Genomic DNA, 19,886 nt, shown 5'->3' with positions numbered 1-19,886 from the left:
ACTTTCCAGCTGAGAAGGCACTTTGAAGACTCCCTTGAGGAAAAACTTGCACTTGGTTATTTTCAGCCATATAGTCTATAGACCGTGTCTCTGGCCCTCACCCTTTTTATTCCTTTTTATCCATTCCTGAAGGGACACAGATCTTCGGTGTTGAGGAGGGGATGTGCTCATGGGGACATAGTTAACTGGCTTTGGGAGGTACGTTTCTAGCCTTGGCTCAGGGTCTAAGACCAGAATAACCACATGTAGAGAGAAGAGAACAATGCAACCCACAGTGCTAATGTGCTAATAAAAAGGCTTGTCTAAGTGCTACCAACTTTGACTGGCAGGGAGGAGGAAGGGAGGAGAGTCATTTTGAAAGAAGCTTTCTGTGTGATACTTTTCCTAGGCAGGGATGGCCAGTTTGACATCGGGGTCACCGGCTCTTCCTGTAGAAGAGGCTGGCCATCTTTTCTGAGATGCTCATAGAATCATAGAATAATTAGGGTTGGAAAGGACCTTAAGATCATCAAGTTCCAGCCCCCCCTGTCATGGGCAGGGGCACCTCACACTAAACCATGTCACCCAAGGCTCTGTCCAACCTGGCCTTGTGCACTGCCAGGGGTGGAGCGTTCACAACTTCCCTGGGCAATCCATTCCAGTGCCTCACCACCCTAACAGGAAAGAGTTTCCTCCTTAGATCCAATCTAAACTTGCCCTGTTTAAGTTTTAACCCATTACCCCTTGTCCGATCACTGCAGTCCCTAATGAAGTCTGGAAGTCCTCGGGAAGAAGGTGTTTGGGCTAGATCTGCGCCATCATTCTTCATGAAAATTCCAGTCATGTGCAGGGGAGGTACAGACTTTGCAAACCCAGCCTCCCTCCTGCTGCTCACATACCACAGGGCATTCCTGGCAACGTGACAGAGACCTAAAGGAAACCCCTGCAAACAGGGTCCAGAGCAGGGACCGTGGGCCAGGGACACTGCTAGGGGAGCAACACCTCTGAGGTGAGCAGCTACTTGCACAGTGCTGGGTCATGAAGCAGGGTGCCTTCAGCGGGTGCTGTTCAGTGCACGTGTCGCAGTTTGGGGACAACATTTTGCAGAGCAGGGCTGGTGCCAGTGTTGCACCCATGCTCAGCACTTGTACCCATGGCAGTGCCTGTAGCTGGGAGCTGTGGCTGGGTTAGGAAGAGAACCAGGATGGTCTCTGTGCTGGTAGCTTGGCTCTGGTCTCATCCCCAGGAGGCAGAGGGGAGTAGGGACTTCCACCAGCACAGCCCTTGTCTCCAGAGCCATGGTAGCCTTCACTGTTTCCAGATCTGTAACTCTGCGGATTATGGATTGTAATATTGACACTATTAGAATTTGGTGGTATTCTTGTTCTCCTCTCTAGGAAGGAGGAACTTAAGTACATCTCCCATATAGCCATGACTGGCTTGCAGAGCACAGAGTTAGACTGTGAATTTTGTGGTTGCCCATGAAATCTTATTTCACCTGTCAGTGTGTAAGCACTTTGTCTCTGTGCTCATTACTGCTTTTTGTGATAGTTTCTCTGCTTCTTTGGATCAGCCTAGGGCAGAATTACAGTTACTCTGGCAACTTAATACGGCGCTTGCTTAGTTTCAGCTACCAGTGGCCTTTTAGTACCTGTTTTCAAAATACCAAATAATGCTACAAGTCCATAGTACTTCTAAGCCTTTTCCTAGATGAGCCTCGGGTCACTTCCAGAGCAGTTGGTATTCTGCAGGCAGGCCAGGAAGCAGCAGGATGGGAAGAAAGAGACTTGCCAGAGGCAACCAGCAGGAGAGTGGCCGAGGAAGAAAGCACAAGTGTCCAGGCTTTTGCAGCCCAGTCCCTGTCTGCTGGGTGCAGTCTTGTGCTGTTGGATTCATGTCTGTGCCCTGTGGAAGGAAACAGAAAACAAATGCACAGGAAAATGGGAAGGGAAAAGTTGCTAAAAGCTGAAGGTGTCTAAAGTACAGCTGGTGTATTAACTTCATGTGTGTCTGGTTTGCTATTAGAGACTCAGTAAGTGTTCCTCTTCTCAGGGAGAAGTCCTGACCCTCATGGTGATCAGTATTGTGAGGTAGAGTCTTGCCATTCCTGGAAATTTGACATAAAATGTTGCTGAGAGTGGGAAGGCTCAGAAAGAGATGATTTCAGGAGCCTTGAATTCATCTCCAGCATGCCAGTGGAGTTGGCTGAGTTCAGGGGAGGTTGCTGACGGTGTGGTTTGCTCTGTTCTTTTGCCCTGGTAACAGTTTTGAGTACCATGACAAGCAAGTTGTAGTCACAGCTAGTACTCACAGACAGTACTAGCTGTGAGTGTGAAGCCTGCTCTGTTAGGCTGAGCAATGCCACCAGCCAGTTACTCTGTGACGTGCAGGAAGACAAAACAGCCTCACTGAAACTAAGCCACTTCCAGTGCTCCGCTTGCTTTCATTCCAGTAGTGGCGCAGTTTGTTACTATGGCAATTCAGTGGCAGTTCCTGGAAGACCACTAATGGTTGTTTTCTGGTAGATCCTATTCCTTCTGTCTCCATCTCCTGCTTTTGTGTACATGCGGTTCTGTTCAGGGCAAAGCTGGATTTTGTGCTGTTCCTGAAAAGCAGACCTGTGCGGTGCTGCCAGCAGGTTACTGCTGCCCAGCTCTTCAGTGGACTCCATCATCTGGGAGATCCCTGGGAGCCCAGAGTACAAATCCTGTAAGCAAGCTCAGACCAGCCTTGGCCTGGCAGCTCCTGCCAGCCTCCTTCACTTGTGCCTTAGATTCTAACATCAGTGGGAGCAACTTCCATAGCACGTTTAAGCTCGCTGTGGCCAGCTGCATGGATTGAAAACTCCTGGGCCAGATCCCATGGAATCCCCAGACTGATCCCACATAGCATGGCCTGGTTTTCCTTTGTCTCTGTTGTCCTTTCTGTTGTGTTGGAGCCTCTTCTCCCTGTTAGCAAATGACTGAAAGTGAAATGGAATTGAGAATCAGTAGTACCATTTCACAGGTGATGACATGCACCAGATATTTCAGACCATCCTCTTGTGTTATCAGGTTGCAGCAGGGGCACAAAGTGGTCTTGGGGTCCTGTGTGATAATGTAATGTCACCTCCACATGCCCCCATGAACAGCTCTTCTCAGACCATTGTGGTGTGAAGTTTTTCTGGAGGGGGTGGGAAGTTCTGGCACTAAAGAGTGTCCTGGCTGAATGTCTCCTGGGAGGAGGCAGGACTTGCTCCATGTCGCCCTTTGAAGGGAACAGGGAACTGTGTTCACCAGGAAAATACTGATTTACAGAGCCCTTGGTGATCTCATGACTGGGCACTGGGAGAAGGGGCTGTGGGAAGTAGCAGAGCCATGGATGAGCACCAGTCACAGTGTCTGAGGCAAGGCTGTGGACAGCAGCAGTACTGATGGAAGAGGGGCTATGTCCAAGCCATGGTCAGCAGTGTCATACCCCACACTGGAGCCCCCCATTGTGCCCCCGGGCAGGACCCACCTGTGGAGCAGGGGTGGGTGGTAGCTGGCAGAGCACAGCCACGGAGCTGAGCCCTGGGGCAGTAGCTCCCATGCCCTGCAGCTCCCTCTGGTCTCCCACTGACAAAGGCAAATTTCAGCCGTGCTTCACTGAGGGAAGAAGGAAGGCAGGGATGCACAGTATCTGCTGCAGTGCCACAGAGTGAAAAATAACTGCTCTTAAGGGTAGCTCCTTATAAAAGAGGCACTAAAATGATCCTCAGAAGAGGTACTCCAGTCCCTGCTATGTACGTGATGAAGCAGGCAGGACGACCCAGTCTCTCTTGGGTTTTGACTAGGTGGGTGCTGTCACCATCCCTGGCTCAGAGCTTGACTCTGAGCTCAGGCTTTGCCGTGGCCTAGAGGGAAGCACATGGCCGTGGTGCAGCAGAGCTGGCTGCTGGGGACATTGCCAGCCCATCCAGCGTTCTGAAGCTAACACACTGTGGCACAGTTTTCTGGTGGGTGTCTTAAGATGTCTGAGTCATTTCTCTTTGCCAGAATTTCAGTCCCTCTGATAGAGTACCTAGGTGTGGTGAAGCAGCAAAGAGCTGGGTCCACCGTACTTGGGGCACAGCAACTCCAGCCTTGGGAAGAGTGGCTGGAAAGCTGCTCATGGAAAAGGACCTGGGGTTGCTGATTGACGGAGCTGAACATGAGCAGCTTGTGCCCAGGCAGCCAAGAAGGCCACCAGCATCCTAGCCTGTATCAGCACCAGTGTGGCAGCAGGGCCAGGGCAGTGTTCACAAACCATGTACAGGAGGCCCTCAGTGCTGTGGGTTAGTGCTGGCCTTGGCAGTGCACACGCATCTTTTGAAAATGAAATACAACTGTGCTGTCATAGGATCTGGGAGCTTTGTTTTCTCCTTCCTCATTCATAGCAGTGTCATACTTGCTTAGTGTGTGCTAGGTGGTAGCTGGGTGCTGGCCTAAGATGGGATATTCAGTGGTGGGGGGACAGTTTCATGTGGGTCTGAGGAGGCTGTAGGCTGCGAACAGAATGTTTTTCTCAGCCAAATGCATTCAAACCATCACCTGAATACAGGCCAGTGACCGCAAGGAGCCTGTGTCTCTACTGGGTGACATTATTTCTTTACAAGGCAAAGAAGAAAATGGCAATATATTTTTTTTCCAAACTGGAACACACAATAAATATTTCACAACCCTATAAATAAGAAATGATGGGTTTATCTTTTAAAAACGTCTTTCCCTTTGGGCTCTGATGAGCATGAGGAAGTTCAGCTGAAGAGGGAATTTCGTTGCAAAACCAGTGTAAGGTTAGGAGCTGCATGTGGGCCAGGCTGTGCTGTGCCAGCATTAGCTGAGGAGGGGCAGTGATAATGCTTTGCATGTGCAAAACCAGTTTGGGGGTTGTGAATTTAAACCATGAGATTAATATATTCAAAGTTAAGGTTTTCTTGCCTTTTTCTTGGACCTTCCACATACAGGGTATGGTGATGTCAGGGTTAGGCCCTGACTAATGAGGGACAGGTCTGGAAGTGGTTCACTGGTGTGTATTTAGGGTTCAGGGAGAAGCTTTGGCATCACCATTTCTCCTTTAATTTTAAATCTTCAAATTTGCAGCTTTACTGTTTCCTCAAAGTAAGTTTCTTAGCTTTTACTTTTTTGGGAGTTCCAGAGCAGCAAATGGCAAGTTCCACTGTTGTGCTTGATAAAACTTCCAATGCCTTACACAGTTAAAACCCAGCTGTGAATGCTCTGTGTGTGAGCACACCCACATGCACATACCACAGTGAACCATTAGTCATTTACCAGTTGTGATTAGTTTTTCCAATGTTCTTACTTAATAATTCTCTTGTTCCTTGGGGAGAGCAATAAAAATGGATTTTATTTTTCTAATGCACTTGCATTTTAAGTAGGTAAAGTCTCTTTAGATCCCCATTTGCCTAGCAAGTAGATGAATATGTTTGTCTTCAAATTTAAATGACCAGTGGGCTGAGACCAAGTGCGATAAATTTTGGTGCAGGAAGACAACATTAAGAAAATAATAAGAAATGTAGTTATGGGATTTACAGTGTGAAGAAGTTTTGACCTTAAACGTTCCTTCAGTGCTGGAGTTGTTGTCTTTCACAAAAGCACATTTCTTTGCAGCTCTGGGGTCATTCATTCTCCCCCGGACCAAGACCTTTTTGGTAAGGTGCAGTGCTGTCCATTGCACCCAAACACACAGGTTACTCCTGGCTCGCTCCTCCATTCTACTTCTCCAAGATCCTCACAAGGCTGGAATAGGTGAGAGTTTGTCTCTGTGGATTCTCAGGTTTCCTGTGACAGAGGAGATCCATTCCCTTCACCTTTCTCAGCTGGGGTTTGTTAGTTCTGATCCAGCACCCTCACATCAACATCTATTCTTTTGAGGCTGGGTGAAGTAAGTAATGGTTCCTGGACCTTTGTTTTAATAGGGTCAGTTTGAAGTTGCTCTTCTGACATAACTGTTACACTAAGGGCTTTTTCTGGATGTTCTCACTTTGGGAGTCTTGCCTCATAACCACATCAGATGTGCTCAGAGGCATAATGTACCTATGGTCATGCTGGAGGTGTTGGTGTTCATGCAAGTCCTGCAGTTCCGTAGCTCTGGAGGGGAGCAGTTTCTCTGTATGCAGTTTTAATCCAAGGTTTTAGAGAGGGAGACTTGCAGGTTATCTATAAATCTATGATTTTCACATGATCTTACACCGTAAATTGCTGATACACCCATAAAAATGAAATTTCCATCCCTTTCCCATATACTGACCAAATAAACCACGTTTACAGACATCTGGATGTTAATACTTGGCAACAGATCTCTTACGGAGTTCCTAAGCAGGAAAATTGATGGAGAAATATATTCAAATAAAAAAGGATATTAATTTTAGTAATCCCAGACTGGCCTGATCATTAGTCAGTTTGTCTTGACAACGCCAGGATAGCTTTATTGAAGACAGAAATAGACCATGTGTTAGGGATACTGTTTCCTTCTTCCAACAGGGGCTGAAATTTAGCAACAGAAAATGTGTCCAAAGAGCAGCACCAGGAGTATTCCTATATGTACTATTATAATAGTATGTTCTTTCAACTGACGCTTTGTCTGTTGAGCTGCTAGTTCGCATTTCAACAACTTTGAACCTGAATAGCACACAAACAAGAAATACTTTCAGCATTTTAAGCATTTAAGTTCTCAGGATTTGCAGAAGGATTTGCATCCTTCTTAAGGATGTTAATAACCAGGAAAGTCAGGGCAGTGTGAGGTTCACCTTCTGAAGGCAGCTTCTTTTCAAGCTGAGCAAAAATGTTTGAGTTCTTGTTTATCTTGGGGAATTGTAGAGGGGAGTGTTCTGCATCCTTCCTACCTTACTTTAATTTGATCTTGTTCTTTACGAAAGTGCTGAGGCGCTGGCACAGGGTGCCCAGAGAAGCTGTGGCTGCCCCATCCCTGGCAGTGTTCAAGGCCAGGTTGGACACAGGGGCTTGGAGCAAGCTGCTCTAGTGAAAGGTGTCCGTGGCAGGGGTTGGAACTGGGTGAGCTTTTAGGTCCCTTCAATCCAGATCATTCCATGGTTCTATGATACGTGGAGCCAGGATCTCTTCTTCATTGCTGCTCAGTCATTTCACTGTCACTTTCCCTTTCCACTTTGGAAACTAGGCAGTGATATTCCATGTGAGTGAGAGAGACGGATGAGTAGGAAAAAGTCAAGATGATGTTTGCTTTTCCTTCATGAAACTCTCAGGGCTACATCCTTTAATCTAAAGAGTTGGGAAGCAGGGAAGTAGTGTGTTCCCAGCCAAAACCAAAAGGAGGTTAAAATAAAACACCTTTTATTGTGTGTTGTGTATGACTGAGTGTGGCTCAACTGAGTTTTTCACTGAAGACTGAGATTCAGCATCCTGATTGGTATAAAAGATATGTCTTCCAACATCAACAAGTTAGGTGTGTATGATATACCCCTTTGTTTAATTATGCAAGCTTGAGGCTGTTCATTGTTAAATTGCAGTAGTAGCACCTTACCATCCTCTTCTCTTTAACTTACATTTAGTTACAATCTGAATAGAAAAGAATCAACCACCGCCTTGAAGTGACAGCAGAATGAAGAAGTGTGAAACTAGGTCTGCTGGCATTAATTATATTGTCTGGAGTCTGAATATCCTGGTTCACAATGCTGGTTTCTGGGATGATCACAAACCACCATAATATTTTTGCTTTAAAGAGCTGATGTTTGCTGGCTGTTTGGATTTAACTTTAATATATGATTAACAGGGAGAAGGAAATTCATTGGTGCTGAGAACACTTAGGAAGTCTTTTTTCTCTCAGCTTCCAGTGAGTAGTTTCCAAAGCACCTTTTCCCCATAATTACAGTTTGTGATCATCAAATTATTATGAACAAGGGGCTGTCCTTCAGAAATTAATTCAGGGTAGTCTCCTCTGTGTGTAAGTTCCTGCTAGTCTGGCATCAAAGTTCCAAACCTGGAGGGCTTGCATCCAGCCCTGGATGGTCTGAATTTAAGTCTCCACTGTGCTGTGGACCTGCCTGAAGGAATCCAGAGGAGGCCATGGAGATGCTGCGAGGGCTGGAGCAGCTCTGCTCTGGAACCAGGCTGAGAGAGCTGGGCTGGGTCAGCCTGGAGAAGAGAAGGCTCCTGAAGGGGAGACCTTAGAGCAGCTCCAGTGCCTGAAGGGGCTGCAGGAAAGCTGGAGAGGGGACAAGGGCCTGTAGGGCCAGGCCAAGGGGAATGGCTTTAACCTGCCAGAGGGGTGACTGAGATGAGCTCTTAGGCAGAAGCTCTTCCCTGTGAGGGTGCTGAGGTGCTGGCACAGGGTGCCCAGAGAAGCTGTGGCTGCCTGTCCCGGGTTCAGCAGTAGCAGTCATTTTTCTCCTCCTTAGTAGCTGGTGCAGTGCTGTGTTTTTGACTTTCAGCCTGGGAACAGTGCTGATAACACCAATGTTTTTAGGTGCTGCTCAGTAATATTTAGTCTGACCAGGGACTTTGTGAGTGTCATGCTCTGCCAGGGAGGAGGGAAGCCAGGAGGAAGCAGAAAGAGGACACCTGACGCAGACTAGCCAAAGGGGTATTCCATACCACAGCAGGTCATGCCCAGTATAGAAACTGGGGGCAGTTACCCATAAGGGCTAGGTCACTGCTCAGGTCGGGCTGGGTATCGGTCGGCGGGTGATAAGTGGTTGTATTCTCTTCCCTTGTTATTTCCCTTATCATTATTATTATTGTTGGTAGCAGTAGTGGTTTGTGTTAAACCTTAGTTACTGGGCTGCTCTTATCTCAGGCCATGGGATTTACATTCTTTCGATTCCCCTCCCCATCCCTCCGGGAGTGGGGGGAGGAAAGGTGGGGGGAGTGAGAGAGGGCTGCATGGTTCTGCGTTATCAGCTGGGCTTAAACCACGACACTGCCCCATCCCTGGCAGTGTTCAAGGCCAGGTTGGACACAGGGGCTTGGAGCAAGCTGCTCTAGTGGAAGGTGTCCCTGCCTGTGACAAGGGTTGGAACTGGATGAGCTCTAAGGTCCCTTCAACCCAAACCAGGCTGGGATTATGTGATTCAGCCTCAATGTGGTTTGGATGATGTATCACAGAATTCATATTCACTGGCTACCTACTTGAAAGCAGCTTCAAAGTGCTGCAAGGTAAAGTCTATCTTGTAGCTACCAAATACATCTGTAACAGCTCTTCTGAGGAGCTGGGGCTCAGCTCTGAAGTGCTTCAGCAGGAAACCAAGCACAACCTGTGGCTCCGTGCCCTCTCACCTCCCATTTTCCCCTTTGCCAGCCTGCAGGTGAGCTGACATCTTGCACTATGGAAAAAAAGGCTAATTTCAAGGGCTTTGGCTCCTCTGTGAGGGTTTGGGATGACATTGTTCTTGGTTTGGTAGTTTGCAGCCCGAGGAACCTCCTTTGTGAAGCCTGGGAGAAGCACCATGCTAGGTTAAGGGTTAATCCAGTGTCTTCCTAGATGTCTCCTGTTTCCTGAAAAATGACAAGTGTTTGTGGGAAGGAAGTAAATGATCGTGAAATGAGTGATCATGGAATGGTTTGCCCACAGTGAAAGTTTTTTCCTAACCCCCACTTAGGAGCTGGCTTGTGCCTTTGTGTGTGAGGGTTTCTGTCCTTTCCAGGTTTCTGGATTTTATTATTATTTGATCCTTACTAATGTAACTCAGGAGAATTTAATCCTCTTACAGGCTTGCTGCTGACTTTGGGCTCAGTCCTGCTCCCTTTTCAAGGAATTTGGCCATTAGACACCTTTAAGTTGAGCTCTGACGTCGATTGCAGCTGATTTTACTGGCAGCTCTCTCCTTGGCTGTAAATGTAGTTGTAACTTCCGTGCAAGAACAGTTTGAATGAGGAGTAGATGGAGGTCTGCAGGCAGCAAGTGCTCTGTCTGCAAACTTGCATTCTGCCTCTCCCCAGCTGCCAGCCTGGCATTTAAAAGGAAGCCCCTAAAGATGCCAAAAGCTTGGGTCAAGGGAATCGTCCATGAACCTGCGCGGGGAATATCCTGCTAGCTTAGGAAGCCATAAATATGTTCCTTTCCATCTAGGTGCCCCTCTGGCTGCGGAAAGGGAGAAGAAGCGTCTCTCCAGAGCTGTCTTTGTGCTGCCCTGGGTGGAATCCACAGAAACAAGTGAGGGTCCCAGATGTTCTTTTCCCCCTGCTGTGTTGTAAGGAAGCAGTGGCTGCACTCTGGGTCTTTGGGGGCACTGCTCAGGTAGGCTGTGCTTGGGACACAGCTCCCAAAGGTGTTTCCCTGTGGCAAGTGTGCAGCACATCTCTCAGGACATGCCAGCCTCTCCTGTTCCTTTAGTTGTGGTGGCTTTGGCTGTTACTGAAGAGTGCTGGAGCTGCTCCTGGTTGCTTCCAGTGAGACATCGCAGGAAAGATGATGCCTTTTTCACGCTCTGCTACTGACCAGCTCCAGCCCTCTGGGTTTATCACCAGCAGGACTCCAGCAGGTTTTCAGGAATTGGTGGAAGGAATGTGAAACTGAGCATCAGAGCATCTCATGGACTGTCCTGTGACCCACTGGCCATGGCTGGAGGGATGATGCTGATACTTCTTGGTCACATAAGCCTTACTCAGAAAGCCTATTTGGGGGGAGAAACATCACAACCTCATCCAGAGAGATGACAGATAAATGTATTGCAGTGGGCTTAACTGCAAAACATCCACCACCTCCCCTTTCCGAGATGCTGCTGCTGGACTTTATGAACTGTTTGGGAAGCCTTGTTTCCCAAGGTGAGCCAGGAATGTGGAATTCCTGAAGTTTTGTTACTTCCTCTGGTGTAAGGTGTCACCAGGACCATGGAACAGGACCAGCAGCGCTGTTCAGGCTGCCTTCTCTTTTTAATTTTGCTGCTTTTTCGTTGCCTGGGTCCTGGAACACTGCTGGATTTTAGGAATAATTCAGCATGTTGCAATCTGTTTGCATTCAGCAGCTTTGCCCTCCCACATCTGGAGGCTGTCCCTCCCAGACAGCTATTTCTGCAGTGCTCTGTGAGAGTCAGATCACTCAGGATGCAGGAGTATCTGCAAAGTGCCTAGCTGCCATGAGAGCTCCTCTGTCAGATAGCTTTTGTGACTTCTTCCCTTTGAAAGGTCAGTATGAATTGTGAGTGAGGTGAATATTGTTCTTCACCTTGGAGAATTCTGGAAGGAGCTCCCACATCCTGCTGTGTGGAGACCCCATCCCACTGGACCTTGAATGGGATGTGCTGCTATCATTGCAGGGAGATCATCTGGATGATGTATGTAACTGTTTCCAGTATGGGTTTCTGGGATGCTGGGCAGAGCTGTTGGAGCCCAGGGGAAACTGGTTTGTACCCAGATTTTGTGGTCTCAGATTCCTGCATTTGTTGAGGGTGGGATCGGGGATCTGTATTTTTAGCTTTGATACAGAAGTCCTAACCTTTCATTAGATTTCTGATTGCTGGCATTGCCTTCCTGGACTTCTAGAGCAAAATCTGATGAGGCCCTGGGCCAGATGCCCTAAGGAAAGAAGCCTTTTCTGCCTGCCACTGTTGGGCATGTGTTCTCTGCCCTATTTCCTGCCAAACTGAAGTGCATGCAGGGTGCTTCAGCAGCTGCCAGTCACTGCGGGAGACAGGCAGCACCACAGAGCCCCTGGAGACAGGCAGAAGAGAGCAGCACATTCCCTGTCTTTCACTGGAGGTGCACTGCAAGCAGAGTGGTCAGAAATGCATTCAGGTCCCAGGGAGGTGTTTCTTGGGGTACTTGAAAAACCTACCTCATCTCAGCATGTCAGTCCTTTATATCTGAGGATTGCCTTGTAACAAGGCTGCTGGTGGCCTTTCTTCCTAGTAAGAGGTGATGCTGATGTATGTACATGGGTTTCACGAGATTAAGTGTGACCTGACTACATATATAACAGCATTACTCCTTAGACCTCTTCTGCAGTCATTGTTCCCCTTGGAAGGACTCATGAGCATGAAGGAGGAATGATATTTACTGGAGGCTGACTTTTAACTAAACATCTTTTAAGCACATCAGGAAGAATTCTTCCCTGTGAGGGTGCTGAGGCGCTGGCACAGGGTGCCCAGAGAAGCTGTGGCTGCCCCATCCCTGGCAGTGTTCAAGGCCAGGTTGGACACAGGGGCTTGGAGCAAGCTGCTCTAGTGGAAGGTGTCCCTGCCTGTGGTGCAGTTTGGAACTGGGTGAGCTTTTAGGTCCTTCCAACCCAAACCAGGCTGGGATTCTGTGATTTTGAAACTGGGTTTGCAGCAGGATAATCCAATGATTGTTCAGCTTGCAGCAGGAATATGTTCTGCAGGACAACAGAATGTTCTGCAGGCAGCAGCCTGAATACGAGTAAGGGACAGCACTAAACCTCTGTGCTAGTGGGCTCAGTTGTATCTTTCCCTATACTTTTCCTGAAATCCTAATAGTACCTGTTGGTATCTTCCTGGTTTGGTGGAGCTGTACAGTGTTAATGTCTACATGGTGATAGGAGAGATCTTGATTCTGAGTAGATCTGCTTAAGCAGCGTTAGTTTGGCTCTGTCTGGTGCCACCTCTTCAGATGTTCAGAGGTGGGGAGTTTGCAATGGCCTTGCAGGCATCCCTGCCTGCTTGGTGTCCCTTGTAGCTCTTCCCATTGACAGCTCTGTTGTTGCATACACTGGGGATTGTGTCCCAGCTGGAGCCTACCTTGGTAGTTACAACCAGAGCAGGAGAAGCAGTAGTACACAGGCTAATGCTGCTCAGTGAGTTTCTTGCTAAGAACAGCACTGGAAGCATTGGATGCTGTCAGCAAAGACAGCTTTATTGGGTAAGAAGTCTGGCACTGGGCTGCAGCCCTGGAAGAAGCTGGTGTTCAGAGAGGGTGAAGCTCCACATGGGCAGTCCTCTGGGACTTCTGAATTCTCTGTAAACCTGAGACTTGGCAGCCTTTGCTGAGGTTTATCTCCTTGAAATCGCTGAGGAAGAGATTAGTGCCAATACCAGCTGGAACAAATCCTTACTTCTCCTAAGGACTTGTTTCACTGGAACCTCTGGAGGTCATTCTTCCTCTGGGAAAACTCTTCCCTAACAAACCAAGCAAAGCCCTGTTGGGGTATGCTGTTGCACTTGTCATGTTTTCATTTCCCCGTGCTGCCCAGGGAGGGATGTGATCCTACCTAGCACGTGGACTCTGCTCCTCACAGTGGGATTCCCACAATCATTCCTGGGTTACAGACACTACACCCAGCCATGCCTGTTTGTGATGTGCCTCTAGCTTTCAGTTTTCTTCTGTTCTAACAAATATCCTTATTTATTGAGCACTTTTACTCCAAATTAAGGCCGCAATAGTTTCCTTCCTCCAGTTCATCTACTACATGGCTCATTACACTTCAGACAGGAGGCTGGCTTGTGTCTTGGGGACATCCAGTGATGTGGGGCTGATTACTGATGACATGATAAGAATTTTCCCTGCTAATAATTGGTTTTTTTTTGCAACAGATACACAGCTCTTCACTCATGATCATTACAGACTCTTTGTTGTTAGAAAGGGTCCAGGGCAAATTGAGAACCTCAGCGCTGTTGTATGACCACAGAAGGACACTGCATAAGATAATATAATGAAACATAGTTAAATGTGACCCACCAGTGCTTTCATCACTTGAATGTTCTCACAGTCATGTTTTGCTGCTTCTGCTCTGCCTTAAGCACTGGCTGAAGCAGCAGTTCCTTTTCATGTCTGTATACATGCCTGAGCTCTGTCTTGCTTGCTCAGCCGAGGCTTTTAAAATTCCCTTAGGTTTAGCTCAGAACTGCTGTGCTCTGATTAAGATACAAATAGTTTCTGGTAGCGGGGGTAAAGTTCCAGTGCCCAGCTATTTAATAGTTGCCATTTTTCTCTTATAGGTATCTATAGCTTCTACTTTCCTTCTGCCCAGCAGAATAAAGAGCAGGAGGTGATTCTCTGGTTTAGTGTTGAAACCCCATGTGCTGAGGGACTGCAGTGTGAGCCCAAGTGTGTACAGACTTACAAGGCATAGCAGCTTAAAAGAGTTATTTTTTTCAAAACTAAAAAGATTAAGAAGTAAAATGAAAGCTTAATGTGCAAACTGTGGTGTGTTTGAACACAGTATGGAGGAGGTAGAAACAAGGCTTTAACTTTGCTAATGGCATTAAGACATGAATACAAACAGCTGAGCTACTGCAGGGAGCTCGATGGCACCCAGCTCAGCTGCTGGGTACCTCCTAGCCTGCTCCTGTGGAGAAGTAAACCACATTCATTTCCAGATCCTTTGTGGCTACACAAGCTGATGTGTTTCACTTGAATTGCGGTGGACTGGTAGCACACAACCCATCAGCTACTGCAGCTGGCTGACAAGACAGTGCTGCAGGTTGTGATGGGGTGACTGCTTAGGTCTGTCAGGTTGTACCCCAACATGTGTGTCAGACATCAGAAGATGGAGAAACCCCACTGTGCTGACAAGTGAAACTTTCCTCTTACTCTGATCCAGTAGCTGAGCCAAAGACATTCACTGTCCCCAGAATTCATGAGCATCTTGAGCTTTTCTGCATCTCTTTCCCTCCCAGCTGTGGTGAAGGGGGCTGTTGTTGGTGGGGTGAAGGGAGGGGTCTAGGGCACAAACACAGATGAAACCAGTCTCTGCCAGTCCTCCTGTTCACTGAGCATCTTACCTGTCTTGTGTGGTTTGGATTGCTGGTTTGGTCTCTGGGTTTAGTTTGTTATGTTCCATACAGGATCTTGGATGCAGTTAGTAACCAGTAAGCAGCAGCAGTGAGAACCAAGTGTAGAGTTGAGCATGTGGGCACATCCAGTCCATGCTGTAGTTGGCCTATTAAGACTTTCACTTCTAACAGCTTGTATCATGACTCTGTCTTTAGTTCTCTCAGTTTGTCCCCATCCTGACAAGCACTTGCTTACTATAGCCTTGGAACTTCCAAAGGAGGTTTCAGCAGGGCCTGCTGCTCTGTGTCTTCACTGCTGTGAGGTCTTCTGGAAGCTGTGCTGGAGAGTAGAGCTGCCTCAGTAGGACATAACAAATCAGAATATGCCCTGAGCCATAGAATGTGGGACATGCAGGGGACGTTCTGAAGCAGTGGTGGTCTCTGTGCCATAGAGATTTGACAGAAGCATGTGGGGATGAGTGTAAGTGCATGGCGGAGTCTGGCTGAGCAGCGTTGTCTGGAGTGCTGCCTTTCACCTCAGTTTCTAAAGTCACTGTTTTCTTCTTCCTACAGACAATTTTAGGTACACGTGTGACATTTGTGGGAAAAAATATAAATACTATAGCTGCTTCCAAGAGCACAGAGACCTGCACGCCGTGGATGGTGAGTACTGTTTTGACACCCAAACTAGAAGGAGAAGTCAGTGGGGAAGCAAAAGATGGTTCTGCAGGACTGTGTGGCCTGTGATGTACAGGACACTGCACTGCATGGCTCCTGCCTTGGTCAGTGGAGGCACAGTCCACAGGCACTGCAGGAGGGCTTCGCTGGGCTTGATTCAGTTTGTGTGCATCAAAATAACACCCTCTGCTGGGACGTGTGGTCCTTGCAGTCTGCGTGGAGGTTCGTGGTTAGGATGGCTGTGCAGGGACTGAGTACCTCAAGGTAAATTGTCAGTCTGGCTACTTACTGGGCAAGAGTTGGTCGCCTTTTGGTTTCCACAGGATTGTTCCCAACATCCTCCCCTTTGAGAAATCACATTCCAGAGTTGAGAAATGTTTCATTCCTGTTAATCACTGTGGTAGTGAACTGATGCGGTTGGCAGTGGACCTCACGGGCCAGTTTTTCCTCAGCGGATGTAGATGTGGCTAAGGGCTGGTGACACTTGGACAGAAGCAGACACCCTCCTCCAGAAGCAGTGTTTCTTTGGGCAAAATAGAAGCAACAACATACTTTGGCCTGCCCCCTGCTTCATGAGCATCTAAAGGTCCTCGACTGAGAACCTGCGGATACTCCAGGCTCTCACTGTGTATGCTGCATGCCTGTTAGTTCTGCTTCTCACTTGGCTAAAGGGGGGCCCTGGCAGAGTTATAGAGAGAGACTGCCTGGAAAGCAGTAGGTTTTGGATGTCTGGATATCTCAGACAAACAGGTGGCTTTGCACAGTACATGGCATCCAGAAAAATGGCTGGGTTTAACTGGAACGTGTGGCCATCTGAACGTGCTGTAAGAACAGCCAGTGTTCTCTTGCAGTGCACCACTGCCCTTCCCTTCCTCCCATGGGGAGCCAAAATTCAATTGCTGGCCCTGCAAGTCACTGTGAGATGTGTCTGCTTCTGTCAGAAGCATGTCTTCATAGCTATGGTTCAGGGAGCTCTGCTTAGGGTTACAGGAGGGCTTTGAAGAGCTTCACTTGTGTCCTGCAAGGACACTTAGCCTCAGTTCCTCAAGGGGCTGTTGTAGCAAACACAAGTGGGAGGCAGCTGTGCATCTGAACTTCACATGGGGTCCTGTCAGTGTAAGAACAAAGGCCTTGTGCATCTGTGTATATTAGGGCTGGGCATGCTCAAATAGTTCCTGTGTGGATGCTGCTGGGAAGAGGAGGGACTGGGGCACAAAGCCTGGTTTATTCTGATGGGGCTGAAACATGCTGAAGTGGTGCGTGAAATGCAGGAAGAAAACAAGGCCATTTCAGAGGATTTAATTTCTGTTTTGTTTCTTCCCCTTCTCCTTCTTCTATTCTGTGTTAGTTTTTAGTGTGGAAGGGGCCCCAGAAAACCGGGCAGGTAAGCAGAGCTCCTTCATGTGCTTTATTTCACAAACCTTTCCAAGCATTCAGTAGTTCAGGCACAGCAGGTCCATTTCTACACTTGCAAGAGTCAAGGGAGTTGTGTCACTGCTTGCAGCAGGAGAGGGAGCATCCTCTCTCCCTCCCCCAGTGTACAGCCAGTAGGTTGCTGCCCAGCCCTAGTAGATACCAGGCATTTTCTGTATGTACAATTGATCAGGCTTCTAAAATGCAAAGAAAAAGGTGGTTTATGTCTTTGGTGATTTAGTGAATTGTTCAAGGCATAAATGAAATTATTTGATAAAATGGGATGGGTTCTGATTTGTTGTTTGCTGTTCTCTTAGATGTTAGGAAGTCACTGACTAGTGTTTGTTAGCTGACTTGCTTGCAGACTGCATTACCACTTCAGACAGTATAACATCATTAGACAGGAGATGCACTGGAAGAAGATCAGAAAGCATGGATCAGGCTTTGCGATGTGTTTGTTCAGTCTTCGTCTGTATTAAACATAAACATATTAAACATAAACAAGGCATGTTGGTGGGCTGGGAGCAGGGTAATCCTGGGGCACCTGAGGGGAGACAAGTCAGTGAGAGGGGTCATTTGGTTTGTCTTGAACTCTTGTTACAGATGGAAATGTCATTACAGATGCAGGAGCATTCAGTGCCCATGTAGCTGTAGAAGGAAAACCTGAGGGTATTGTCAGCTCTCTTCCTGGTTCTGTTCTCTTGCAGACCCTTATGACCAGGCTGTCATAGCAGCAGATGAAGTGAAGGAGGAGGAGCCGGAACCATTCCAGAAGATTGGTCCAAGTATGAGTTATCCTACAGCTTCAAACGTGAAAGAGAAAGCACAAGCATTTCAAATCGGGCATTAGATGGAGAACCTCTAGGAGAGCCAGACAGCACTGCATTCACAGAGGTGGTGGCACCTCAGGGGTGCTGCTTTCAGCAGGGGTTAGGGCTTGTGTAGGATCAAATGAATCTGAAACACCAACGGCCTTGGCGCTATGAAACACAGCTTGACAGAGCAGCTGTGGCTGCCCCATCCCTGGCAGTGTTCAAGGCCAGGTTGGACACAGGGGCTTGGAGCAAGCTGCTCTAGTGGAAGGTGTCCCTGCCCGTGGCCGGGGGGTTGGAACTGGATGAGCTTTAAGGTCCCTTCCAACACAAACCAGGCTGGGATTCTATGATAATCTCCTGTAGCTTGGTCAGTTGTACTGGACCTTTTACGCATGGTCCATCGCCCTGGATGCTTCCTTTGCTGGGGAAAAGGATGTGTGAATTACCGGGCAGATAAGCTCCAAGTGCATGAGGAATATGCTCCAGTTTTTATCACCTGGCCAGTTCCTATGTGATAACCCAGGCAGTGGTTGTGTGAGAGGTTGCTGCACTCCTTTCTGATCTTTGTTTCATCTTCACAGAAACTGGCAATTACACCTGTGAATTCTGTGGCAAGCAGTACAAATACTACACTCCCTACCAAGAGCACGTGGCGCTGCACGCACCTATTAGTGAGTATCCTGCTGGAGATCTATTCATGACAGCCTGTGATTTACAGGGGCTGGTGATGAGCACCAGGATTGCAGGAGAGAGTAGTGTCAGTCCTGTGGGTCCTTCCCCTGGAGCTGTGGGGTTGCAGCTGCTAGGACATAGAGCATGTGCTGACCAGGGCCCTGGGAAGCCGAGCTGGAATCTCCTCAGAGGGATGCTGTTACTCTTAGGTGTGCAACATCACTGAATTTACCTAAGTCTATGCAATCTTGCACATGTTCTTTGGGGGTTTGAGATTTTAGTTTGTTCTTTAACTGGAGTGCTGCACATTTTTAGAGTCCCTTAAACAATCCCGGAACGTGCTGGGGAAGGAACATCTTTCCTATGAGCTGCTGAGAAATTATTGCAGTGATTTAAAAATTGGTTTTCAGCATCATGTAGATTGCCTTGACAGCTTGTTATCCCAGGCAATTATGTATTTCAGGGAGCTGGGCAAAAGGCAGTTCTGAGCACACTGCGCAGCACTGCAAACTGCACTCTAGAGGGACACTGCAGTCTGCACTCCCCACACACAGGGGAGTTTTAATGAGCTAATAAGTCCAATTCAAAGTGCAAAATTTTAGTAAAATAGTTGAAATTCTTGCTCCTTGCTGGGTTTGGATGCTTTGAAAGTGTGCAGAGAAGTTCTTTACCCCTGAACTTCATGCTTCTTTCACAGCACTGGCCAGCGTAGCTGCTCTTGGCAGCCCTTTGGCTGGTGCTGAGAATGGATGAGCTGAGCTCATGAGCTTAATGGTAGCTGCTCATCCACAGCCAGCAGAGGGAACATGTGCTCCTCCCTCACCAAATTCAGCTTTAGTTAGGTTTTTAAGTTATTATAATAAGGTAGCTTTGGGTTTAGACATACACAGAAATCAATTTGGAACATAGTCCACCAGAATATCACTTTTAAGGTGGGTTAAGGCTTGGTGGCTCTCAACAGCTCCCATTCAGGTTCTCTGAAGCATAGAGATGGACCAGGATCAGGGTAGAAGGTGTAGGGCATAAAATACCTCTATCACCATCACCACAAAGTTCGTCTTATTATCTCCTGTCTGCCTGAAGGAACTAACCCAGTGCTTAGGGTAGCATACACAACAGTTATTCCTAAACGTCCCTACAACCCCAACCTCCATCTCTTAATTCTGATGTTTTCAGGTCCTTAGGGAAGCTGTTGGTGTTTAGTGATCACCAGTAGGTAGACTTCCTAGTCTAGATGGGCCCTCAGACACTAAGGCTGTGGTGTCTCTAGTCCACAGTACAGCTAGCTAAGAAGCTTTTTGCTGTAAGGGCTGTGCATTGAATCTCCCCTCAGCAGTAGCAGATCCTTTTCTTCCCAGTGCTTCCCATTTCAAGGGGATTTATCGCTATGGATATCTCTCCACCCTCCCAACTATCTGTAGTAACTAGTTGCAGCTTGTGGTTCCAGTCCAGGCTCTCCACAACTGTTTTTCTCTGGAGGTGTTTACCTGAAGTGGGCCCTGCAGGTCTGCCTGCAGATACAAATGGTCCACGTAGATGCTGCCCTTCTCCCTGTGAAGAGTGCAGGATCCTGATGTTCACTTTTTGAATCCTGGGAGCCAGTTTTGGAGGAGGAGGCATGTTCTTTTGAATGCTGGGGTTGAAGCCATTCTTTCACCATGGTTTCTGCA

General features: G+C 47.8%; 1 protein-coding gene across 6 annotated transcripts in view; it reads left to right on the top strand.

The window, feature by feature from the left end:
• ZNF618 (zinc finger protein 618) overlaps positions 1-19,886 on the top strand; it is a 148,440-nt gene that overhangs the window by 98,276 nt on the left and 30,278 nt on the right. For 3 of the 6 annotated variants that reach the window (XM_062616048.1, XM_062616047.1, XM_062616051.1), the window contains 5 exons: positions 10,042-10,125; positions 15,212-15,301; positions 16,665-16,700; positions 17,437-17,514; positions 18,126-18,215. In XM_062616048.1, coding sequence (XP_062472032.1) covers positions 10,042-10,125; positions 15,212-15,301; positions 16,665-16,700; positions 17,437-17,514; positions 18,126-18,215 — 378 coding nt within the window. The remainder of the gene's footprint in view (positions 1-10,041; positions 10,126-15,211; positions 15,302-16,664; positions 16,701-17,436; positions 17,515-18,125; positions 18,216-19,886) is intronic. The other 3 variants (XM_062616052.1, XM_062616050.1, XM_062616049.1) reach the window with 1 other exon arrangement.

Source organism: Pezoporus occidentalis, unplaced genomic scaffold (genome assembly GCF_034315485.1).
Source record: "Pezoporus occidentalis ecotype Australia unplaced genomic scaffold, CSIRO_AGI_Poc_V1 ctg187, whole genome shotgun sequence".
Lineage (NCBI taxonomy): Eukaryota > Metazoa > Chordata > Aves > Psittaciformes > Psittacidae > Pezoporus > Pezoporus occidentalis.
Note: the sequence above shows the minus strand (reverse complement) of the source record. Positions and strands in the feature narration are given on the sequence as shown.